Source organism: Cetorhinus maximus, chromosome 12 (genome assembly GCF_964194155.1).
Source record: "Cetorhinus maximus chromosome 12, sCetMax3.hap1.1, whole genome shotgun sequence".
Classification (NCBI taxonomy): domain Eukaryota; kingdom Metazoa; phylum Chordata; class Chondrichthyes; order Lamniformes; family Cetorhinidae; genus Cetorhinus; species Cetorhinus maximus.
In genome coordinates this window covers 97,467,506-97,494,056 of record NC_135890.1, presented here as the reverse complement: position 1 = coordinate 97,494,056, position 26,551 = coordinate 97,467,506, and the positions used below count along the sequence as shown (strand labels likewise).

The 26,551-nt window shown below is 40.5% G+C and overlaps 1 protein-coding gene across 1 annotated transcript; it reads left to right on the top strand.

Moving 5' to 3' along the window:
- Positions 1 to 682: 682 nt before the first annotated feature.
- LOC144687731 (protein phosphatase PTC7 homolog) lies at positions 683 to 26,318 on the top strand. The gene is made up of 6 exons (XM_078554179.1): positions 683 to 896; positions 13,223 to 13,402; positions 19,300 to 19,498; positions 23,472 to 23,595; positions 25,064 to 25,193; positions 26,052 to 26,318. Exons 1-6 carry the CDS (start codon positions 695 to 697, stop codon positions 26,108 to 26,110), a joined length of 894 nt encoding a protein of 297 aa, XP_078410305.1. The 5' UTR covers positions 683 to 694; the 3' UTR covers positions 26,111 to 26,318.
- The last annotated feature ends 233 nt before the right edge of the window (positions 26,319 to 26,551 follow it).

Below are 26,551 nucleotides of genomic sequence, written 5' to 3'. Positions count from 1 at the left end.
ACATCCGCTTCCGGTCGGCGGGTGGGCGGTCACGCGAAAGCCATCCGCGGAGATATTTATCATAGAACAAGTTCTCCAGAGCTTCTCCATCAGGAATGCGTATTTTTAAAAAAAAAGAGAAAAAAAAAATTAAAAACGCAGCATTAAATTTCAATTTGTATGACGTCACCGCGTCACGAACTCCGCACTCATCACGCAGTTTAAAAAAAATACGATCCAAGGGGGGTTTCTTCGAGCGAGACGGTCGCTGGGTGAAGAGGACGGCGGTGACGTACAGCCCAATCCAGTGAGGTCAGAGCGGCGGATGACGCACTGCCGAGTCCAGTCACGAGAGTGGCGGGTGAGCCAGCAAGCAAGCAAGCACCGCGAGCGGCGCGCGCGCGTGGTGGGCGGTTAGAGGGTGGGGGGAAGTTGGTCCGCTCGGTGTCGTTGCTGTTGCGTCTTGCGCAAGGAAGATGGCGATTATCAGTTCGACGGCGCCGGCCGGGTCCACCTGCAACAGAGACTTTGAGTGACAAGAGTGTTTTTGTTTTCGGAGAAAAAAGAAAGTAGGAGAGGAGAGAGAGAGAGAGCAAGCGGGAGCTGCGCGTGTGTGTGTGTGAGGCGCGAGGGGAGCCTCTGTCCGCACCCGCCCTGTCCTCCCGGTCAGTGGGGGCTGGGAGCTGCCGGCCAGGCCCCCCCGCCGGGTGCAGTGATGTTCTCGGTTTTGTCTTACGGCAGACTGGTGGCCAGGGCGGTGTTAGGGGGACTGTCCCAGACGGATTCTCGGGATTATAGTCTGGTCACAGCCAGTTGCGGCTTCGGGAAGGACTTCAGGAAAGGGATTTTGAAGAAGGGAATGTGTTACGGAGACGACGCGTGTTTCATTGCCCGCCACAGGAGCGCCGACGTCTTGGGTAATTATTTTTATTGTTTGTTTCCAATCAGAGAACTGCAATGTTTTAAAAAAGTTCCCAAGTATAATTTACACAATGGGCTTTGGGGGGGTTGGGCGGCGAGACCAGCTTTGTGGCGGATACCAAAGGGCCCGGTTCAGCAAATCCAACCCGGCCTATTACTGCCCCACGATCATCAATAAAGTCAGGGAAGGGATCATCAACAGTGCTATTGAACACAGCACTAACCTGCTCATTGATGCCCAGTTTGGGTTCTGCCAGGGCCACTCAGTCCCTGAGCTCATTACAGCCTTGGTGCAAACATGGGCAAAAGAGCTGAACTCCCGAGCTGAGGTGAGCAGAACTGAAGTCCATGGGAATCGGAGGTGGGGTGGGGGGAGTACTCTTTGCTGGTTGGAGTCATACCTAGCACAAAAGAGGATTGGTTGTTGGAGGCCAGTCACTTCAGATCCAGGATGTCACAGCAGGAGTTCCTCAGGGTAGTGTCCTTGACCCAACCATCTTCAGCTGCTTCATCAATGACCTTCCTTATATCATAAGGCCAGAAGTGGGAATGTTCATTGATGATTGCACAATGTGCAGCACCATTCGCGACGACTCAGATACTGAAGCAGTCCGTGTCCAAATGCAGCAAGACCTGGGCAATATCCAGTCTTGGGCTGACAAGTGGCAAGTAAAATTCGTGCCACACAAGTTCCAGGCAATGACCATCTCCAACAAGAGAGAATTCAACCATCGGCCCCCTGATATTCAATGGCATTACCATCACTGAGTCCCCCCACTATCAACATCCTGGGGGTTACCATTGACCAGAAACTGAACTGGACTAGCCATATAAATACTGTGGCTACAAGAGCAGGTCAGAGGCTAGGCATCCTGTGATGAGTAACTCTCCTCCTGACTCCCCAAAGCCTGTCCACTATCTACAAGGCACAAGTCAGGAGTGTGATGGAATACTCCCCACTTGCCTGTTTGCGTGCAGCTCCCACAACGCTCAAGAAGCTTGACACCGTCCAGGAAAAAGCCCTCAAACTTTCACTTCCTCCACCAGTGACACACAGTAGTAGACGTGTGTACCATCTACAAGATGCACTGTAGGAATTCACCAAGGCTCCTTCAACAGCACCTTCCAAACCCACGACCACTACCATCTAGAGGGACAAGGGCAGCAGATAGATGGGACACCAACTGGAAGTTCCCTTCCAAGTCACTCACCATCCTGACTTGGAAGTATATTGCAATTCCTTCAGTGTCGCTGGGTCAAAATCCTGGAACCCCCTTCCTAACAGCATTGTGGGTGTACCTACACAACATGGACTGCAGCGGTTTAAAAAGGCAGCTCACCACCACCTTCCCACGGATAACTAGGGATGGGCAATAAATGCTGGCTCAGCCAGCAAAGCCCACATCCAATGAATGAATAAATTTTTAAAAATTCAGCAAGTTATAAAGTGCTGTTTAAACACCTATGTTATTTAACATTGTGTTAAAACACCATTTTTACCTTTGATATGATCAATGACATGCTAGCCCGCAGTCAGTGCCAATTGGATAAGACGTGGGCCTCAATTTTTAGTTGCACTTGCGATGTTTTATGTAATGTATGAAATTCCCAAACTTTTTAGCTTCCTGATCATTAAAACGCAAATTTATGGCCCAAAATAGGTTCTAATTGGGAATAAATATCTTTTTTGGGTCATGTCTGTTCATGGGACCTTTTGTTCTGACAGGCTATGAAAATTGTGTTGGGGAAGTGTTGGAGATACTGTTCATGTCTATTGCAACAATTCGTAAATTCCCCCAGTTGAATTGAAAATCAACGCGTACAGGCCCTTACTACAGATCTGTTAACATTATAGTACTGCAGTTTCAAACGTATGTCTTCGAACAAAGAAGGCACTCACTTCTGTATTTGAACTGGTGTACTGAGACTGACTTCTGCATTTGTCAATCATATGAAAATATGAAATCGACCACATGTTACCATTAAAGTGTGGCTTCGATGAGATTGCATATTTTGAAACATCATTTGCAACAGAGATTAATTTAATTGACTTCAACCGTCCTGGTTTGGTAAAATCGCAATGGTGACCATTAGAGTATGTGCATGTGCGCAATGAATATGTACACAAATAGAACACGAGTTGCAAAGATTCCTCTGCCTTCGGTTGCAGTTATACTGTCACGTCTGTTTTGCTGGGACCATTTCCATGATGTAATTAAAGAATATGCAGAAAAAAAATTTGATCAATTTAAATTTTAATTAAAGTGGAGCTGTGAGACAAATGGGAAATACATTTGCTTGCTCCATTCAGATTGGCGCTACATGGAATGTGACTATAGTACAGTATCAAACCTGGTTTAAAGAATGTGCAGGAGGTTCCATGGCTCTCATGAACACTTTAAATATTTTGAGAATGGGCACTTTATCCAGGCATAAGACATTTTGAAATTAGACACCATCTGCAGAGCTCTGCTTGTAAGTAAATGTGTGTTGATTAGAACACACTTTTGACCCTGAAAACTCAATTTGCAGTTGCGCAGCATAAATGGGGCTTTGCCAGCTTGGACTTATTTTATAGCTACCAGTTTGAGATCTAGAAACTGTATAAATGTAACCTTAAATTCATCAAAAACTTACTCTTCTCTAAATTATGCGTATGTTTTTTACAATGTGAAAATCATTGTAGCATTTTGAGTTAATTTAAGATTGCTCTAAAGAGGAAATGGCTTGATTCTTAAAAAAAATGTAAGGAATCAACAAGCTTAATTTGGAATTGTTTTGACATTTGAAGAGCCTGTGCTAAGTTAAGAAAATGCACCAGTTAATGAGGGGTTAGTGTGTTGAACCAATAACTGTCGTCTTTATGTAGGACCTTGCCTAACTTTACTCGTGGCTAACTGTCTGGTGGTCAGTGATTTGTACTGCCACTCCATTTCAGAGGTGACCCACAGCAAAGTCATGGATTCTGTTCCTCTAGAAGGTATGACCTTTGACTGGAGAGGGGAAAGAAATGGTTTATCTATATTAAAACAATCTTGACTTTTTCCCACTGTTGTATCCATGTTTCTGCTGGAAGCTACCTGTGTAGATTTGTCACACTATAATTGCAATCCCTGCTCCCCCATCAGTGGAGATGCTGCAGTGCCATTACTGGGAGGGTGTAATTACATCATCTAAAAGCACAGTCAATTTCACTTGCATGCTGACGATCACCAGCTTCACCTCTCCACTGCCTCTGAATGTGAGCCAAGCAGCTTTACTGTCTTTCATGAGAATAAATATTGGAAAGGCCAAAGTCATCATCTTTGCCCGTCACCTCAAACTCTCTTTTTCCCGGACCATTGTCTTTGGTTGAACCAGATTGTAGGCAACCGTGGCAATCTATTTGACTTGGAGTTGAGCTTCTGGTCCTCTCTCTGCTTCATGCCAAAGGCTATCTACTTCCACATTTGTGACAATGCCTGCCTCAGTCTCTGTCAGTTGCTGAAATCCTCATAGATGCCTTTGTCACCCCAAGTCTCAACTGTTTCAACCCTCTCTTGGCTGGCCACCTATCTTCCACTCTCCATAAATTTCAGCTTATGCAAAAGCCCGTTGCCTGGATCCTATCCTGTACCAAGTCCCACCCATCTGCCCCTGTCCTTAATTGGATACTGCAAAGGCTACGGACCCTGACAACGTTTGGAAGGAACTCTGAAGACTTGTGCTCCAGGACGAGTCATGTCCCTAGCTAAGCTGTTCCAGTGCATCTGCCTGATGATATGGAAAATTGCCCACGTTATCCTGTTGACAAAAAGCAGGACAAGTTCAACCTGACCAATTTCCACCCCATCAATCTACTCTTGATCATCAGCAAAGTGATGGAAAGTGTCGTCAACAGTGCTATAGCAACACTTAACCCGGAAATAACCTGCTCACTGATGCTCAGTTTTGAGTTCCGTCAGGGCTACTCAGTTCCTGATCACATCGTGGACAAAAGAGCTGAATGCAAGAGGTGAGAGTTGACTGCCTTTGATATCAAGCCACATTTGACCCAGTGTGGCATCAAGGAGGCCTAGAAAAACTAGATTCAATGGGAATTGAGAGCAAAACTCCCCACTGGTTGGAGTCATACCTAACACAAGGGAAGATGATTGTGGTTGTTGGAGGCCGATCATCTCAGTCCCAGCACTTCATTGCAGGAGTTCATCAGGGCAGTGTCCTCGGCCCAACCATCTTCAGCTGCTTCATGAATGACCTTCCCTCCATAAGGTCAGAAATGGGGATGTTTGCTGATGATAGCACTATGTTCACCATTTGCGACTCCTTTGATAAAGAAGCAGTCCGTGTCCATATGCAACAAGCCCTGGGCAACGTTCAGACTTTGGCTATAAGGTGGTGTGACTGTTACTTGCCACTTAGGTGCCAGGCAAGGACCATCTCCATAAAACAGAGAATCTAACCATCTTCCCTTGACATTCAGTGCCATTACCATCGCTGAATCCCTGACTATCAACATCCTGGGGGCTACCTTTGAACAGAAACTGAACTGGACCAGCCATATAAATACTGTGGCTACAAGAGCGGGTCAGAGGCTGCAAATTCTGTGGCAAGTAAGTCCCTCCTGATTCCCCAAAGCCTGACCACTATCGACAAGGCACAAGTCAGGAGCGTGATGGAATACTGTTCACTTGCGTAATGAGTGCAGCTCCAACTACATGCAAGAAACTCCATACCATCCAAGACAAAGCAGCCCCCCTGATTGGCACCCCATCCACCACCTTTAAACATTTGCTCCCTTCATCATTGACGCACAGTGATAGTGGTGTGTAACACATACAAGATGCACTGCAACAATTTGCCAAGCCTCCATCAAAGCACCTTCCAAACAGGGACCTCTATCACCTAGCAGGACATTGGCAGCTGACGCATGTGAACACCACCACTGCAAGCTCCCCTCCAAGCCACACAACATCCTAATTATGAACTATGTTGCCATTCCTTCACTGTCCCTGGATCAGAACCCTGGAACTCCTATCCTAACAGCACTGTGGATGTACCTAGCCCACATGGACTGCGGCAGCTTAAGAAGGCGGCTCACCACCAGCTTCTCGAGGGCAATTAGGTATAGATAACAAACACTGGCCTAGCCAGTGACACCCATGTCCTGTGACCGAATAAAATAAAAAACTGCATTGGCTGCCATGCCCCAATATCTCTCTGAGCTGCCTTCAACTTTCTAGTACTGAGACACTGGAATTCCTTAGTTTTGGTCATTTTCCACAACAGTGATTTTTGTAGTCCAAGTGCCAGTTTTGTAACTTACTCATAAGAACCAGGAGTAGGCAATTCAGCCCCTCGAGCCTGCCCCACCATTCAATATGATCATGGCTGATCTCATTTCGGCCTCCACTCCAATTTCCCGCCCTCTCCCCATAATCTTTCAACCCGTTATTAATTAAAAATCTGTCTATCTCCTCAAATTTATTCAACGTCCCGGCATCTACTGCACTCTGAAGTAGTGAATTCCATAGATTCACGACCCTTTGAGAAAAGTAATTCCTCCTCATCTCTGATTTAAATCTACCACCCTTTAGCCTAAAATTATGGCCTCTCGTTCTAGAATGCCCCACAAGGGGAAACATCTGCTCCACGTCTACTTTATCTATCCCCTTTAGCATCTTATATACCTCAATTAGATCTCCTTTCATCCTTCTAAACTCTAGCGAGTATAGGCCTAAACTGCTCAATCTCTCCTCATAAGACAAGCCCCACATATCAGTGAATATCCCATAAAGAAAAAGCCTGTTTAAATTAATTAAATCTCATTAAACATTTTTTTGTGACTTCCCATGATTTCTTGATTACGTTGGACAGCTATTTGTGAATTAAAATATTTCTAACTACAGATATTTAAAAGCAAATTTAGACCCCCGTTTCTTCATAGTTTTAAACTGATAATGTTTAATGTTAAACAGTATGGTCAAGTATTGTGGCTGACTCAGAAGCTGGTGTGTTATTTTATGCCTGTGAATTGTTCCCGTTCAAAGAATATTCCTCCTGTCATTTTGTTTTGTATTTCAATGGCATATGTCAATAGCACATACAGCTGACTGGTCGTCTGTAATGCTGGAAACTGCTGCGTTGGTTTTAAAATGTTGCATTTTGTTATTAAAACCTTTTTGAATAATTTCAAGCAATGGGAATACTGATGAAAATAGCCCAAATAAGATTTTTTTAAAAAGTTAGCTGCTGAATAGTCTATTCACTTAAACTGGTTCAATTTTTCCAGAGCAAAGTGAAGTTAGTGGCTGATTGGGAAAACAATTAATTCTCCTTCCCCTGATGTCCCCCAAGCTGCCTCACACATACACCACTAAACTTTCAACTTTTCTTCTATGCCTCCACCTCTACAACAGTTGACCTCTTTAGTGCCATTGTCAGATCTTTTCTCATTCCTCTAATTACTTCAGTTCATTTATTTGCCAGTTTCTGGGGAGGTGGGGATGAAATCAAGGACCCCATAGTTTCTATTCTCCATAAGGAACCACATTAAACTTTGCCACTCTGATCTCCAACATTTCATTTGAATTGGATTTCATCGTCTGCCATCTTCCTATTTTTTAACCCACCTCTGTTCCTAATCAGCCCTTTATTCTCGTGTCTGCTACTCCTAAGCTTTGTCTTTCATGAAACCCACCAACCCCTTCCACACCGCTTTTTTAATCATTAAAGTGACTTTTCTTGGCCATGATGGATCCCACATCTCTCTGCATTCCACGCCACAAGATAAAAAGCCTTGTCTTTATCTACAGTCCTGCTTCAAACCTACATTTGTAACCTCCACAAACCTTTTGTTCTGTGTTTTGTGCACCTCTCCTTCCACTTCCCAACCTCATCCCCTACTTGTGGTGGAAGAGCCTTCAATTGCTTTGGCTATGTCTCCTGAAACTCCCTCCATAAATTCCTCTGCTGCCTCTCTACTGTTCAAAAATCTGCCTTTAAATCCATTTTTGATCCAGCTTTTGCAAATTCCCTCACTGTCTCGGTTCTGTAAAGCGCCTCTGTCTATATCAACGCAGGTTATTATCCCAGCACACCCCTGCTGTTTGTTGTGTCCACCTTGAACTTCATTTTCTTGTTTTGGCTCCCTTCTTGTTTTTCTAATGCCTCTCTGTTAACTAAGGTGATCTTTGTACTACAAGTATTACTTAATCTCTTTCAGTTTTATATATAATTGTTTTCACACAAGCAATTTAGACTCTGACTATCTGGCCCTCGGCTCTTGCCTGTTCTTGTCTTGTTCAAGTGCTATAAAGGTATCAATTTTTCAACTCTGGTAAAGAGTTTGAATATGAAAGTATTTTTAGGTGCTGTGTATTTCCAGCATTTTGTATTTTATTGGTGCTTCCTTGCGATAGGTAAATGGACACTGCCACAGGTTGCTTGACTTTTCTTGTTTGCTCAGACTGTGCTATTAAATATAATTTGTTTCTTCAAAGAATGAAGTGGAAAACAATGATGTAGAACAGCAATGAGGAGACATATAAAATGATGTTCAACAGTCCAGGAAAATAGATTCTAGTTAAGAGTGTTATGACAGCCGATGTTATTCGCTGAGCAAGCCAAATCTCAGAGGATAACTTGTCTCACTGATCATAACTTTTTTTTGTACGAGGTAAAATTACTGATCCCAGAAACATAGAATCCCAGTAATACTTTTAGGATTTTAAAATTAAAAGATTTATTCACAAGAAGAAGAAAAAAAGCACACAAGACTAAAATTGTACACTTAAAACAGTCTTACAAAACATTCCCCCAAAAAACCCACTTGGTCAGAACAGACAAGTAAACCACTTGGCAACAGTCCTCTTAGAGATTTTTAACCATAAAAATCCAGTAATATTACCCATGGCAAAAAAACTGCTACTTCAATAAAGTATACCAAACAACTCCTCACTCTCTTCCACCCTTCTGTGGAAATCTGAAGGAAGTTCAGAAACAGACTATGTTCTGACAACAAAGACTTCTGACTGGATGGCTGCTTCAAATTCACAACTTTTCTCAGCACAGAACTGGTCTCAGGATATCTCCCCACACAGCCACCACAACGCAACTAAACATTTCCCTTAAATATTTTTTTTCCCTTTCATCCTAGACTCCATTGTCCTAAGTACCTCTTTGAACTCAACTTTTCCAAAATATAAAAATCTTTCATGTTTTCCTGTTGCTTCCACTTGCAGATAAAATAAAATTTAATAACTGTCCCTTGTTTACTTATGAAACCTTTGTAAGTTGCAAAAGTTCCTTAAACTCCCTTTGAAATTTAGCAGCTGAAAAGTCAAGTTCTTAGCTATCGCCTAATGCAAATTTTTAAACCCAACTTATTTACTCTGAATTCTAACTTCACCATAGCCTCTCGTTACAAATGTGTACATCTAGCACCTTTACCTTTCATCCCTTGGTTCCCACAGGCAAGCTGTCTTCTCTAACCTTCCTCCAGTTTAATTACCCATGTGTGCATGCACACAGCCTTCTTCATAGAATACCACTATATTCCCAAAAATATTTTTTAAAATAACATCCACCTTCACAGGAGCAAGAACAAAATAAACACTGATGAGACACCGTGGGTAAACAAAATATGGGAGAAAAATTGAGGGTATGGAAAGAAGCATACACTAAGTATGTGGATAGCAGAGGATAGCATGACAAGAATGTGTACAAGGATATTAGGAGAGAAGTCAAAATTAGGAAGGCAAAGAGGACCTGAAATTAAACCATCAAGGAACAAAAAGTAATAGTAAAATGTTGTGCAGGCACATTTTTTAAAAAAAAAGAAAAGTTGGGAGGGGAATAGGGCCACTAAGGGATAGACAGGATGAAATATCAGGCAGTAATAGCAAAGTGGCAGAAATGTTAAATAATTATTTTTGCTTCAGTAATTACCATGGAGAGACATTGGGTCAACATGACATCAAAAGATGCCGTTAGAAACAAATGAAGAAATATATTTCTGTATGCTGTGTCACTCCATTATTACAGATAATCAGCTTTTCCCCACCTGGTTGATCCTCTGTAACTACAAAGCTGAAAAAGTATATTTTTTTTATTAAGAGCTTGCACCTCACTGAGGAGGCTTCAGGCCAATCCACATCCAACAACCTGCTCTGAAACCTCTGGCCATGTTTTGACAGCTGTGACAAATTACACCCAGTGTATGAAGCAATTCACAACATTCTGAATAAAACAGCCCACAATAACTTGTCCCTTCCTCCCAAAGTTAATGGAGCCTTTAAATAATTCCAGGATCCAGATCTGCATCTTTGCCAAAAACTAATCCGTTCTTCCTTGGGCCATACCCCATCTGTGTACCAAGTTTCATTGAAATCAGTCCATTGGTTTTTGAGAGAGATTGTTTACAGACAGGCTGACTAATGGGCAAATATGGGCCCAACTTCAGTGGTGGAGGCCGTGCTATAACCACGTTTAAACTAGAGGAGAAATAGTAAATTAATCAAACTCTGAGGATAAAATCCCTGGTCTGAATGGATTGTTAGCACACATTTTAGAAGAATCTATGGAAGAGATAGCATTTGCGCTATTGCACATATTTAATAATTTAATTCATTAGAAAAAGATTTAGTGTCAGAGCACTGGTGGGTAGCTAACATTCTATTTCTTAAATACAGGCATTACTAGTCCAGGGAACTATAGATCAGTCAGCTTAACATTGGTGGTAAGAAAAATAATGGAGCCCCCACTAAAGGCAGAAGTGAGAAAAATCTCGTAACCAAAAATGTAATGATGAATAGTCAACATGGATTTCAAATGGGAAGGTTTTTTGTTGGATGAATCTTGCTGAATTGTTTGAAAAGGTATCAGGGAGAGTGGACAAGGGTAATACAATAGATGTAATATATATCTAGATGGTCAAAAGACTTTTAAGACACCACATAGTGGGTGGCTACAGAGTTAAATGGCAGTATCAATAGCTAGTTGACGTTAAGACAAAAGAGATTTGGGGTAAAGAAAATAAGCTATTCAGTGTGGCAGAAGAACATCGTCATGGCATTTTTGTTGTGATGTCCCTGTGGCATTTATTGCCTACTAGCTAAATTTCTTGGCCACTCTCCAGTTTGCTGCATGTGTTCTCCATTTGAGTCAAAGTTCTGGGTTGCTTCCAGCTCTGCACACTCATTACCCAAACAGTGGTCTTGCTGCTTAAAATATCCATCTTTTTCCACCACACTGCAATTCACTGCTCCTGCAATGAAGTGTGCCCTCCATGAAACTGACTCCATGTACCTTTCTACCCCAGCATCTCTCTTTCCATCCACACACACCCCCATCTCCTAGTTGCTTTCTATTGAAGTCTTGGTCTTCCCAGTGTCCAGGCTTTCCCCCCAGAGTCAGTGACAATTAGTCATTACCTGAAGCTTAAAATTTGCAAGAGCCACTCAGCTAGCCCCACTCTCCCTTGTGGCCTTGCAATTTTTTTCTCTTCAAATAATTATCCAATACTTGTTTGAAAGCCGCAATTGAATCTGCCTCTGCTGCACTCTCAGATGGTGCATTCCAGATCCCATCCAGATGTGAATAAGAAACATTTTAAATATCTAAATTTGACAGTTTCCAATTGGTTTCACAAAGAATATATGAAATTTTGTGATTGAACTTAACTCTAAGCAGAACATTGTGCTGAAATGATAACTTGTTTTTGAAAGTTGTAACCTATGCAAAAAAGAAACTTTTCTGATGGAAAGGTGGTAAAAGAAATTGACACTCATGAGCACTTTATTGGAAAACTATGAACCAAATATCAAGCTTAATTCTGCAGAAAATTTGAGAGTTAGAGTGTTCAGTTTGTTGTTTACTGGATCTGTCTGGAGGCACTTGTGGCACTGCCTGGTTAGTATTCCATGTGCAATTTGTTGAGCCAGATTTTGACTCCAAAAGCTGTTGGTGCGCATGGGACTGAAACACTGCACGAGACTCGGAGCTTTTGGCTGCTACAAAACATTGGAGGATTTGAGCAAATCCTGGATCATTTGCTTTCGGTCACCTCAGTGCATTTTCTATAAATGGTCAAAGCTCTGATTTTGTCACATTGCTGAAAAAAGATTGGAAGTATACAGCAGTCTTTCACTGTATAATTCACCAAGAACTCTGTGTTCAATGGCAGTTCATGATTCATTCGAAAGATGTGATGAAAACTTGCAAACATAATTTTTATCTGATCCAATGTACTAAACCATCGCCAGTTTTTGAGTTGCTGAAAGAGACTGGTGTCCATTATTCAGAAATTGTGTACTTCACGAATATGCTATGGCTGTGTCAGGCAAAGTGCTGGAAAGGTTTGTCAAACTGCTGCAACCAATTAGAAACGTTCATAACAAGAAAGGTGAACTGGACAACTTTCACAAATCAAATGATAGAAGTGTGATTTGTTCTTTTGTAACTATTGATATCGGAGAATGAACTCTGAAACTGTGGGGAAAGGACATGATGGTTTGTGAGCAACAGTGACTGAGTTTTAAGCAAAAACAGAATCTGCTTGCTAAATGAAAGACCAAGTCTACACTCAATTCGTAGTAATGTGCCAGCAAGCATGATTTTGAAAGTGATTATGTTGCTTGGCTTCAAAATGTGCTGGACTGATTTGAAATTTATTGGTTTCAATCTGGTCTTACAGTTCGTGCAAGACCTTCTGTGCTTTTGTGTAAAACTAACAATTGGTGGAAATTATTTCAATGCACAGAAGTGGACTGGAAATGGATTTGTTCACTCTGCTGAAAATATTGTAAAATGCCTGACTGGAGGTGACTATCCAGTTTTTAAAATTGTGGATGCCAAACTGCTTCATGTTAGGCTGAATTTGGTTGTCTGAGTTAGCATTCTCAGCAATTACTGATGACTTGTATCTGGTAAATTTGTTGAGACATGCTTCAAAATTTCATGTTGGTAAAGCACATTAAATATATTTACCTGTCAGGTGTTTTCTTCTAAAATTAATGTATGTGGCTAAAACAATGTAACTAGCTACACCTCTGGCTAGTCAGTGACTTTTTCGTGAAAACAGAAGTAGAACTGTTTCAATGCCATGTTCAGTTCAGAACCCTATGCCATGAGATGAAATTTGAAAAACCAGCAGTAAATGCTAGAAACACCTGGTTTCTGCAAAGGACCCACAGACACAATTGTTCATTTTCACCACCACCTGTGCAGAGAACAGACCTGATCTGCTGAGTGCTTCCCACATTTTCGGTTTTTCAGATTTCCTGAATTTTGTTTGTGGTTTCAAATGAATTTTAAGTCTTTATACAAATTGCTTTTCTCTCAGGGGTGGCAGATGGGGTTGGAGGTTGGAGAGATTATGGAGTTGATCCTTCCCAATTCTCAGGGACCCTGATGCGAACTTGTGAGCGTCTGGTACGGGAAGGACGCTTTGTACCAACCAACCCAGTAGGAATCCTTACTGCAAGCTATTGTGAATTACTACAAAACAAAGTACCATTGTTAGGTAAGTTCTGATTGTTGACTAGACGTTTTTTGTATTTGAAAGGTTTTGCTTCCTTGTACTTTCAGAATCAATTCTGCTTATTTTACGGCCTTTTTACTTCTGTATGTACTGTGGTTAATATAAATTTTATTCCTTTGCATAATATTGTAGGAGTTGGGAGTTAATTACTGTGACCAATTACTTAGAGTGTTTAACTTGCTGTCAGAATCTTTACTTTTAAAGCTCCTTTATGGGCTTATGATTACCAACCACTGGAACAAAAAAGTACATGTTGGCCCAGGCAGAGGAGGCAGAGGTGTTTGCACGTGTATGAGCCCTCCCATCTTTTTAATGGAAAGAAAGTAACTTAAGCCAGTTGCTTCATTTATTCACTTGGTTTGAAGCTCTGGAATAAGTTACAACTCATTAGCCAGTTGATATTGTTCTACACTCATCAACTACTTTGCATTACTTGCCTTCAGTGTCCAGCTATATTTAAAGTATTGTTTCCTTCACATGCATCCATCTATTGATATTGCCTTTCCTATGGTTAGAGATAGAAAATCCTCAACACAAGACTTCAAAGCAGGAAAACTAAGATCATCTAGATTCAGTATGGGTGAAAATTGTATTAATTCCTTAAATCCATTCAAACCTGTTTCCAATCTACTGATCTTACCAAAGAAGACATTATTGTGCAAAAGAGATTCAAAAGAACCCTCAAGCTCAGATTATTCGCGTTGAGTGAGATTGAGAAATAGTGGTGTAGAGTTTGTGCTGGTTTTACCATTCTCCTGAATTGGCCAAATCAGTGCTAAAGATTGAGGAATTTTAGGCGCGGGTTACATGAAATGTAAACAGTTTCCATGATCTTGAACCCTGGTTTAAAAAAAAACGTTGTGCTGGAAGCTGGCCCTGCCCACAAATAGCCTCAAATCGAAATAATGAGCATGGCAGGTTTCTTCTGATTGCACTCATTTGCAATTATTCGAAGATGCTTTTCAAAGTGAGCCTTTGTTATGGTGCAAATGTACTTGTATTCATGATTTTAAAGTTTCTAAAGATTAAATCATTTATTTACTACAAGTGTACACTGTCACAACTCACTGGGGATAGTGGCGCTGTAATATCAAACTCCACTGTTCCCCAAGCCATGACAAATGTGAAAAGTTTGACCAAACCGCCAAATTGCCCCAATTCTACTCAACTGTTTTAATTTGGGTTAACAGAATACGAGCACCAGATTTGTAAACTTAATAAGTAAATAACTGTTCATTGAAAAAATTGTCTTTAATTAGTGGCAAAAGAAATAAATATGAACTGCTAATTTCTAACATAATAATTTAAACTCTTAAACCCCTATATATATATATATATATATATATATAATACACACACACACACACAAGACACACAAAACATTGATTTTATAGGTGAAATAAAACAGTTCAATAGCACCAATCCGGAATACAGGATTAGATGGGTTGACTTTGATGTCTTCTAAATTCCTTGCAGTTTGTCGTTGGTGACATGAGGTGGTCTCCCAGCACTTTCAGTCTATGGTTCACTGGTTGAAAAACTTGTTTTTTGATGTCTCTACTGTTGATTTTTCCCATCTCCTCTTGAAAGGGGATTTTTCAGAGAGAACAGGTTACAGAGATATGAAGAAAAAGCCAGCTAGCTAGCCTTGTAGATTTACTGGAACCTTACACACACAGGAGAAGAGGTTTTAGGTGTGTTTTCTTTGCAGGCTAGGATCTCTCTGCTCACTGCTATCACACAAAACCTTGGTCACCTGATTGGGAGCCAATTAAAATGTCGTTGCTAGGCAGTTCCCCTTAGTTCAGGACCCCTTTCCAGCACCATCCTGTTCTCTTATGGCACCCTATGTTTCAGGATAGCAACATTGTAGATATTCCTCATCCTGTTCCAGTGAAACATGTCTTTCAACTGCAGCCATGGTAGTTTTTAAAGCCACAGTCCAAGAAAGGTTTAAAAAAAAGGTTATTTATATATTCATGGTTTAAAAGTTTCTAAAGATTAAATCATTTATTTACTAATGTACACCAGTAGATTTTTAAGTCATTTTCAGGATTTTGAAAATTGGGTTGCTCTAGTGGTGAATTGGGTACTTTAAAAATCTGATGATTTGTGATAGAAGTACTTCTGGCAATGTTAGTAAAACTGCACCAGGTTGCTACTTTTAATACTATCATAGAATATTTTATGTTTGTGATTATGCAAAAGAGTTTGAACAGAAACTTGAACCGTAACTTTTCAATTGGGAAAATCAATGTGATTTCAAATGCAATATGCATCCAAATTGTCAGTTGCACCAAATGCAGAAACTCCACTCTGTTATCTCTTGGATTCTCTAAACAGTAAAGTGCAGTTAGTAATATGTATACAAATACATGCTTTACATCAAATCCTGATTCTAGGATGCTATTTTCAGGAAAAATCAAGATCAGAGTAGAAAAAGAGCAAATTACTATTTGGTTATTGTTACAATCCCAGTAGGAGCCATTAATGTTTAATTTCAAACACTCTCATTAAATTGAAAGGAATTATGCCACAAGATTTCTATGTTTTTAAACGGGGAAAAAAATTGTATATTAAAATTATGAAGCAGACACTACAAATTTAATACTATAGTTTATAATTATGTATGTTATGAATCTAGTTTTACTTTTAGTCCCACCCACCCCCCAAAAGAATTCTCTTATCTTATGAACTCTTGAAGTTTTATTCATTTTCCTGGGACCAACCCAAAAGTATGCCCCAGCTCTCTGGAATTCACTTTGATTTTTCTTCAGTGTTCCAACTATTGTCCGTGGTATGAAGTTTCATGGAGATCCTTCCATTAGCTTTTGGCTAAGTGATTTTCCAACTTATCTTCAAAATGTCATGACTGAGCTTTTTCAGCTCAATATTGGTCTTCACTGCGTTCTCCAAGCTAACTGCTTGTTTTCACTACACGGGTTACTGTAGATTTGTCCCTTTTCTAGCTCCAAACTAGTTAAATCTTACAGCCTCTCTGCCCTCTTGAATTCTGTCTCCAAACTGAACTTGAGCTTCCAACCACATTCCATGCAATGAATGATAGTATTTTCTCTGCTTAAGATGCAGGCCCCACTAACATTTATCTCTTTTGCTCCCTTGACTCAGTGAGCTGAAATTGTTTTTGTTCCTAAACTGAACTGCTGACTGCTTGCTTCTGTGAGTGCGCGCGCGTGCGCACACATTAAATAAAGGAACTTTCAAACCCTTAGTCAATTTCCATGGCAATGTGGCATGCACTAGGATGTTCCAAACAGAAATGCAAAGGAAGAACTTTTCGCCTTCAAAACAACTCCTTTGATTCTCTGACCCAGATAAATAATTTATATCTCCAATGGAGTTTATAACCCTCTTTTCTAGAATTGCTAGTCCCACCAAGGAACTCCCTTTTTTGCAACTGCTTTTAACTTCTTTAATCGGGGAGCTGTGTAAATAATTTAAACCTTTTATTGAGATAATGATAGTCACCCTGGCTGTACCAAGATGTCCAGAGATGGGTTATCCATTATTTAAGTTTTCTCACTTATAATTCTGACCTCATTAAATAAACACTCTGAACTGTAATTACTCAGGGTCTATTTACCAGTTCATGAACCAAATGTTTCCATTTATCTACCTTTAATATTTTAATCTCCAACCTAAAAGTTATATTCCTAAAACTAAAAAGTTATACCTCTAAAACACATGAATTATGGAATCAGATATTCACAACAGTTATGCTGTGTGAATGAAATTTTGACATGGTTAATATTGACAGTGTTTAATTATAGTTAAATTTAGTTCTTACGGTGTAATTCATGATTCCTTGGGTCAAATGGCCATTTCTCACTGCGTTTTATATTCTGGTATAATAATTTTAAGAATTTAAAAGCTGTCATCTGTAGTTAAATTGTATAATAAACCTGTAAAGGCTATAATGCACTGTTGTCTGCTTATGCTATTGTCTTCACACAAATGCAGATTTGTGTTGAGGCCGTATTCCCATCTGTGATACAGGGGTATCCCCTACAAAAACAGAATTACCTGGAAAAACTCAGCAGGTCTGGCAGCATCGGCGGAGAAGAAATCAGTTAACGTTTCGAGCCTTCATGGCCCTTCGGCAGAACTGAAGCATAGTTAGAAGAAGGGAGAAATATAAATTGGTTTAAGGTGGGTGGGGGGGGAAGAGACACATTGAGGGTGTGGTGATTGTGGAGATGAGCAGATAATCAAAAGATGTCACAGACAAAAGGGTCAAAGAGGTGTCGAAGGTGGTGACATTTGTCTGAGAAAAGTGCTAATTAAGAATGGAAGACAGGATATTCAAAGTACAGCTCTAGTGGGGGTGGGGTGGAAAGACTAACAAGGTTTTAGTTTAGATTTAAAAATAATGGAAATAGGTGGGGAAAGAAGAATCTATATAAATTATTGAAAAAAAAAGGGGGGGGGGAAGAAACGGGGTGGGGATGGGGGGAGGGGGAGTTTAAGATCTAAAGTTGTTGAATTCAATATTCAGCCCAGAAGGCTGTAAAGTGCCCAGTCGGAAGATGAGGTGCTGTTCCTCCAGTTTGCGTTGGGCTTCACTGGAACAATGCAGCAAGCCAAGGACAGACATGTGGGCAGGAGAACAGGGTGGAGTGTTAAAATGGCAAGCGACAGGGAGGTTTGGGTCTTTCTTGCGGACAGACCGCAGGTGTTCCGCAAAACGGTCGCCCAGTTTGCGTTTGGTCTCTCCAATGTAGAGGAGACCGCATTGGGAGCAACGAATGCAGTAGACTAAGTTAGGGGAAATGCAAGTGAAATGCTGCTTCACTTGAAAGGAGTGTTTGAGCCCTTGGACGGTGAGGAGAGAGGAAGTGAAGGGGCAGGTGTTGCATCTTCTGCGTGGGCATGGGGAGGTGCCATAAGTGGGGGTTGAGGAGTAGGGGGTGATGGAGGAGTGGACCAGGGTGTCCCGGAGGGAACGATCCCAACGGAATGCCGCCAGGGGGGGGTGAAGGGAAGATGTGTTTGGTGGTGGCATCATGCTGGAGTTGGCGGAAATGGCGGAGGATGATCCTTTGAATGCGGAGGCTGGTGGGGTGATAAGTGAGGACAAGGGGGACCCTATCATGTTTCTGGGAAGGACGAGAAGGCGTGAGGGAGGATGCGCGGGATATGGGCCGGACACGGTTGAGGGCCCTGTCAACGACCGTGGATGGAAAACCTCGGTTAAGGAAGAAGGAGGACATGTCAGAAGAGCTGTTTTTGAAGGTAGCGTCATCAGAACAGATGCGACGGAGGCGAAGGAACTGAGAGAATGGGATGGAGTCTTTACAAGAAGCGGGGGGTGAGGAGCTGTAGTCGAGGTAGCTGTGGGAGTCGGTAGGCTTGTAATGGATATTGGTGGACAGTCTATCATCAGAAATTGAGACAGAGAGGTCAAGGAAGGGAAGAGAAGTGTCAGAGATGGACCATGTGAAGATGATGGAGGGGTGGAGATTGGAAGCAAAATTAATAAATTTTTCCAGGTCCCGACGAGAGCATGAAGCAGCACCGAAGTAATCATCGATGTACCGGAGAAAGAGTTGTGGGAGGGGGCCGGAGTAGGACTGGAACAAGGAATGTTCCACATACCCCATAAAGAGACAGGCATAGCTGGGGCCCATGCGCCAGGTATCCCCTAATTGCATTTAGACAAAAACTTTTTAGATCCTGTATTTGAAACCATTTGTTCTGCCATTAAAAGGAATAAATGCAGATGGTTAATTAGAGGCTTTTTAATCTTTTGGTGACTGCAATAATCTCAATTGTTCATTGTAATCAAATTTTAAATTTTTTTTAACCAGTACCTTGCTTTCTTTCAAATTCTGTATAATTATCCCATTGTTTTCTTGCAGGGAGTAGTACTGCTTGTTTAGTTGTTCTGGACCGTAGTAGTCATCAGTTACATACAGCAAACCTAGGAGACTCTGGCTTTCTGGTAGTTCGAGGTGGAGAAGTGGTTCACCGGTCAGATGAGCAACAGCATTACTTTAACACCCCCTTCCAACTGTCAATAGCACCACCCGAAGCAGAAGGTGTTGTCCTGAATGACAGGTAAAATACCAGCCTTTATTTAAATGCACATAAGTCATGAATATATCAAGTGCCACGTTGTGGAAGATTTCAATTAATGACATTTAATTCAAGAAATTTAGTTTTTATTAGAATAAGGCCACTTACTTTAAAATTTCCTATTGGCACATTATTTTTCTTTTGGTTGCATTCCTGAAGGTGTTAAGTCTACTGTATTATAGTTACATCAGCTTTTACCAGACACAGTGCTTTACCTGAGTCAACCTTTTTCTTGTGTTAACCTAGATACTGACTATTGGAAGGCTATTGGACTATGGGGAATTGCAGGCGAGCAGTCTACAGACATGCACTTCTGTATGACAGGAATCACTAGAGTTGAGTATTGTCCCCGTACCCAGCCCCCATCCCAGGGATACAGATCCATTATACTACCCATAGGAAATAGGACCAGGAGTAGGTTATATGGCCCCTTGAACCTACTCTGCCATTCAATAAGATCATGGCTGATCTGAATGTAACCTCAACATGCCTGCCTACCCCTGAATATCTTTCAACCCCTTATTAATCAATAATCCATCTAGCTCTGCCTTAAAGATATTCAAAGACTCTGCTACCACTGCCTTCTGAGGACGAGAGTTCTAAAGAGACTCAAGCCTCAGAGAAAAAAATATCCTCATCTGTCTTAAATGAGCAGCCCCTTATTTTCAAACAATGACTCCTAGCTCTAGATTCTCCCACAAGAGGAACCATCCTCTCCACATCCACCCTGTCAAGACCCCTCAGGATCTTGTATGTTTCAATTAAGTCGCCTCTTACTCTTCTAAATTCCAGTGGATACAAGTCTAACCTGTTCAGCCTTTCCTCATAGGACAATCTGCCCATTCCTGGTATTAGTCTGGTAAATTCTCTGAACTGCTAACGCATTTTCATCTTTCTTTAAATGAGGAGACCAGGACTCTATATACTTCACTAGATGTGGTCTTGCCAATGCCTTGTACAACTGAAGTATAACCTCCCTACTTTTGTAATCAATTCCCCTCACAATAAATGATCACATTAGCTTTCCTAATTACCTGCTATATCTGCATACTAACCTTTTGTGATTCGTGCACTAGGACACCCAGATCCCACTGAATCTGAGCTCCTCAATCTCTCACCATTTAGATAATCTTTTTTATTCTTCCTGCCAAAATGAACGATTTCACATTTGCATACATTATGTTCCATTTGCCAGATTTTTGCCCACTCACTTAACCTATCTATGTCACTTTGTAGCCTCTTGATTGACAAGGGAGTCAAAGGATAATGGGGGTGGACAGGAAAGTAGAGTTGACGCCACAATCAGATCGGCCACGATCTTGTCAAAGGGTGGAGCAAGATGGGGGGGCCAAATGGCCTACTCCTGCTCCTATTTCATATGTTTGTATACATTCTTGAAACGTTAACCCTGTTTCTCTCTCCACAGGTGCTACCAGACCTGCTGAGTTTTTCCAGCATTTTCTGTTTTTATTTCACATGTTTGTATGATGTGGGTTTGGCAGCTCAGCTCAGACTCGAATTGAAAGCTTACATTTTTGAACAACTAGTTCGATCTGGGATGGGAGAATGGTGGATAAACAGTTTGTGACAGGGGCTGGAGATAACTTCAGCCCTCCCAACATTTAGCTAGAGGAATTTGTAGCTTATCCCAGATTGAATGCTGGGCAATCACTCTGGCAGCGTAAAGGAAGTTGAGCAGTGAGACAACTTGTGGAGGTTGATCTGTGTATCAGTACACAAGTGGACACTGACCCAAGACTGTAGATGATGTTGCCAAAGAGCAGTATGTATAGGAGAGAGGCGAAGCCAAGTCCTTGGGAGACTCTGGAGAAGACAATACAAGGTTGGGAAGAGAAACTGTTATTCTAGATGATCTGGCGGTTAATGGATAGTTAAGAGTGGAATCAAGCTGGGTCAATTCGCTAGGCTGCACAACAGGGGAGGCAATGTGGGAAGATGGTTTAAACAAAGTCAAAGGTTGCAGAGCAGACGAGGAAGGATAACGCAGTCACAGAGAATGCCATTCATGATTTTACTTAGGACACTTTTGGTGTTGTGGGAGGAGCAGAATATCAGTGGGATTCGCATAGTTAATGGAGAGATTGGCACAGATCTGGGAGGAAGCATGTTCAAGAATTTTGGGTGGGAAAAGAGGGTTTGCAGATGGGGTGATAGCCTGGAAGCCCATGGGTTGAATTTTTTAATGGATTGGTGGAGAGAGGGAAAGTTTTGAATACGCTGGATTTACCTTCAGGAGCTTGGGAGAAATTTATTTTTTCCTGTTGCTATGCACTATTTTCAGGAGAATAAATGGGAGGGAAAAATCCGCAGCTCCTTTTTGAAGGACTGGACTCTTACCTACTGCATGAAAGATTATTACTCCTTCCCTTTAAGTACAGTTCTCAAATGAACAAGGAAAAGATTAGCATTGCTAAGCATTCTTCATTTAAAAAAAATTGTTTTCTGAAGAAGTCAGAAATTATGGCTCTTCGCAAATGAGACCATGTGATCCCCAGTTCACATTCCAGTCACTGCTGCAATTTGCCAGCAGCGCATAGAGTACTGCCAGGGAAAGTAAAACTGTATCTGGCACTGTTCCTGGTATGTGGCTTTGGGGAATCTAAAGGAATGACACTGGAGAGTCTCCATATGGCACTATCGATTATAAAGCAGAAATGGGCAAAAATGTGCTACAAAATACGGATTACTGGACCACTGTTTAATTCACAAACTAAATTTATATGATGCTTATGTACAAAGATAAATTGAATTAGCCTCCTGCTAGGGTATTAAAGTCACTGTTCCCATGACCAACTGACTGAAAATGCCTTTTCTGACACGAATTACCGGAATTGCATTTGTATTATTTCACTGAAGTTTTTATGAAGGGAAAAAAATTCCAAGGATTTAAGCACCAGTAAGCAATGTGATTAAGCAGCTGTGACTGCTTTGATCAGATTTGAGGGTGGAACTTTTCACAAAAAAGTTCAATTTAGGGCATTTTATCCCTTTCCAAAATACAAACTCTACCATCTTCCCACTACAATATCTAGCTGTTTCTTCAATTAATTTTAAGTCTAAGTCTAACAACTATTCCTGCTAACCTATTCCAGCTGACATCTTAAGTCATTGATCCATAATTTGTCCTTCAACTTTTGTATTTTGCTCTGGTGGTCCTGAACATGTTTCCGATTTATCGTAGATCGTGACATATAAGTCGACCCGGTATAAAAGACAACCCCATTTTCTTCAGCCCCAAAAATCATGTTTACACATATAAGACCACTGCCCTTTCAGCCATGACATGCTATACTTGCATTTGTAGTCGGCCTCCATTTTTCACCTCTCAAACGGATGTTATAACTGGGTGCAAGGGATCAAGCTGGTGACTTAGGCTATGTTGTGAAGATGGTGACCACCCACGCCAGTGATTCACTTTATACTCTGCATATAAGTCGACCCCTGTTTTTGGAGTAATCTTTTGAGGCTTCATAGGTCAACTTATACGCTGACATCTACGGTACTTTTCATTTCTGTACAAGCTTAAGTTATTGTCCCAGTTCATCCCTATAGACATTAAGATCATTTTTGTTGCCCTCCTCTGCACTATGTGCAGGGTCTGGATCATACCATGTGTCATGACAATCAGTCGTATGCGTAGGACTCCATAGGAATCTTACAATTTCTTGATTTCTTGGAGTTTGTGCACAACTGTTTTTCCAGGAAAGTTATGCATCCCATTTGCTTTATTGTCTTTAGTCAGAAAAATTCCTGTAAATCATTAATTTCAAATTTTCAGTGCATTGTAAATGACTGGCACTGGAAATTTGAATAGTTGTAAATTTGACTCTTTGTTTTGTTTGGGTTCCAGCAATAGTTGAAATAGAACTTAGTTGCATGGACTTATTCTTGAGAATCTAACAAAAACTTTTACTAATAAAATGTGTCTTCACAGCCCTGATGCTGCTGACAGTACTTCCATTGACGTCCAACTAGGAGACATCATCTTGACAGCAACTGATGGTTTATTTGATAACATGCCTGACTACATGATCTTACAGGAGTTGAAGAAACTAAAGGTATTTTTGTTAAATTTATCCTGCTATAAAAATTGTCAATTAATATCTAATTTAATTAGTGCAAAGTAAAAATTCACTGCTTAAGAGAAATTATCCCCCCGAAGTAAATCACTATTCCATAGTAGAATTGACTATTTTGCAAGAAACTTATGTAATATACTGTAATTTTTCTACCAAGTCACTTGAATCCAAGTGAAATCTGATGTAATTTGTAGAACTGTTCTACAGACACTGTGTAGAAGATTTCTACAAAATGCAATTAATTCTCTCAGCTCCAGAGGCTCCATGGAAGAAAATGCTATTCATGCAAAAATTAAGTTCTGCTTGTTTTTGTTAGGCATCATTCAGTTCAGTTTGCTATTTGGATGTCTTCCCTAATCAGCTTTGAAGCACAAGGGTTTTTCTATATTTTAGGTTTTCATGCATGAACCAATGTGAGAATTACAATATTAGATGTGGCAATCCATGAAATCTTCAGTTACTGGGATTTTAGTTTAAGTCTTGAAGACAGATTGTTTGGTGTCAAAATACTTTGTTACTACAGATGTTCACCTAATGTGCAGCATGAGTTCACATTTTCACCACTAAAGTATTTGACTTTAGTGTTTAAAGGTAAAAATTAGATGCTCATAAACAACATGGGCTATATTAAATACTGCGCAGCAAAAATGCTTTTTCCATTTGCTGAGGTGCTAATTATTAGGTGATTTGATATTCAGCATAAAGTTGAAATGGGACGCGTGTCAAATATAGCTACAGCTTGCATTTATACCGCAATTTTAATTTAACACAAGGGCTGACATTATAGTGCAGGAGTGCTGCATTGACAGAGGGTGTTGTCTTCTGGGTGAGATGTTAAACTGAGGCCCCATCTGCCCCTCTCAGGCACCATCTTGAAGAAGAACTAGGGTTAACTCCAGTATCCTAGCCAATATTTATCTCTCAAATCAGCATCGATAAATGCAGATTAGCTAATCATTATTGCATTGCTGTTTGTGGGAGTTTTAGCAAATTGGTTGCTGCGTTTCCTGTGTTATAACAATAACCACAACAAAAACAGAAATACCTGGAAAAACTCAGCAGGTCTGGCAGCATCGGCGGAGAAGAACAAAGTTGACGTTTCGAGTCCTCATATTTATGGGGACTCGAAACGTCAACTTTGTTCTTCTCCGCCGATGCTGCCAGACCTGCTGAGTTTTTCCAGGTATTTCTGTTTTTGTTTTGGATTTCCAGCATCTGCAGTTTTTTGTTTTTATAACAATAACCACACTTAAAAAGTACTTTATTGGCTATAAAACATTTTGGGACATGCTGAGGTTGTGAAAGGTGCTTTCATTTATGAATGCATTTCATTTTTCTTTGTAGAAATTTGCATGCTTTAGAGATGCAGTTTTAAAAATAAAAAATTCCTCCAAAGGATATATTAGGTGAGTTGAATCTAAATCTAATTATGGCAATGTGATTGCAGAAGACCAATTACGAGAGCATTCAGCAAACAGCAAGGAGCATTGCAGAACAGGCTCATGAACTAGCATATGATCCAAACTATATGTCACCATTTGCACAATTTGCTTGTGATAACGGACTGAATGTACGAGGTAAGATTGCTATATTACTATGAATATACTGTTATAGAAAATGTTGATTTACATTGGGGCAGAACTGAAATAATTTGGAAATTAATATTTGTGCTGCAAGGTAAGGAAATTTCATGTTGAGGACCTTGTACTAGATAGCAGTATTTAAGTATATACCAGTTGCAGTTAGCTGGAAGATACTTGACCTTAACCTTAGAACAGGACCTTTGCTGCACCATTTTGACATTTTGTCATACATCTTCCTTTCGAGCATCTAATGGTTGAAATACCACTGGTATAAGTGTGATACGTTATTAGGATACATGGAATGATTTCCTAATTTTGTATCAAATTGGCAGTCTCACTCAATAATCCAACAATCATATGAAGGCCTAAAAGCTACAATTTGTTGTAACCCAGTGCCGGATACTCAGCTAGGTATCTTGTTTACACTTTAACTAATTTTAACTGACTTGCTCAGGAGCCGATGAAATTAATGGAGGAGCACGGTTTTTGGGGGTGTGGTGGATAAAATTTTATATCAGACATTAAGATAACCAGAGTTTACAGCCTGTGTATTCATTTGCATCTGGCTGAAGAAATATAGTTGTTCAAACAAGGGACCTGAAAAAAGGATGCAAAGAGCCTGTTTATGCAGAAGTTTAATGTATTTTCCTATGGTATGTTGCAACTTTTCACCTTGTCTTTCCTATGATCTTTTGTGGTTTTGGTAGGAGCCATTGTGTATATTGGGGAGGATCAAAATCTGAAATGTTTATAGTCTGTGGTTTAAAGGATACGAATGTACTGGTGTAGATAAAAGCTTGTTTAGATGAAAACTTGATTTGCATTGCAAATGACCTTTTTTTTGTGTTCCAGGAGGTAAACCAGATGACATCACTGTTCTACTGTCGATAGTAGCAGAATATACAGACTGACTATTTCAAAGGCATACATAGACACTTTAACCTAAATATTCTATTCCAGTTTCCTGCTGGCAGGACCTTGTTTTCCCGACTACAACTTCTCAAAGGCTAGTCATTTCCACTGCACAATTCCTCTTCAGTTCCTATGGATATTTAATACTAAAAAAACACTATTGTCTGTTTCTGCCAGCAAGTTTTTCTAAATGTCCTTTATCACAGGAAAGAAAAACAAAAAACTCTTCCAGTACAACTTTAACAAGTTGGTAATTCAGAAGGAATGTTGGTCTGTCATGGACTAAGTATTGATGCCTTGTCTGTATATGGTAATGGTTGAATAGCTTCTTGCTCATTATGAAATTAGGTGCTACATGCACAGATAGGCACCAGCACTTCTGCTTAAAAATCTCAGTATTCCTTTCTGATAAGAAATGTAAAAATATATTAGCAGTGATT

Coding starts and splice junctions, on each gene's coding strand:
- LOC144687731 (XM_078554179.1), top strand. CDS start 695: ATGTTCTCGGTTTTGTCTTACGGCAGACTGGTGGCCAGGGCGGTGTTA. Junction 897..13,222: donor CAGGAGCGCCGACGTCTTGG/GTAATTATTTTT, acceptor CTTTTCTCTCAG/GGGTGGCAGATGGGGTTGGA. Junction 25,194..26,051: donor TAACGGACTGAATGTACGAG/GTAAGATTGCTA, acceptor TTTGTGTTCCAG/GAGGTAAACCAGATGACATC.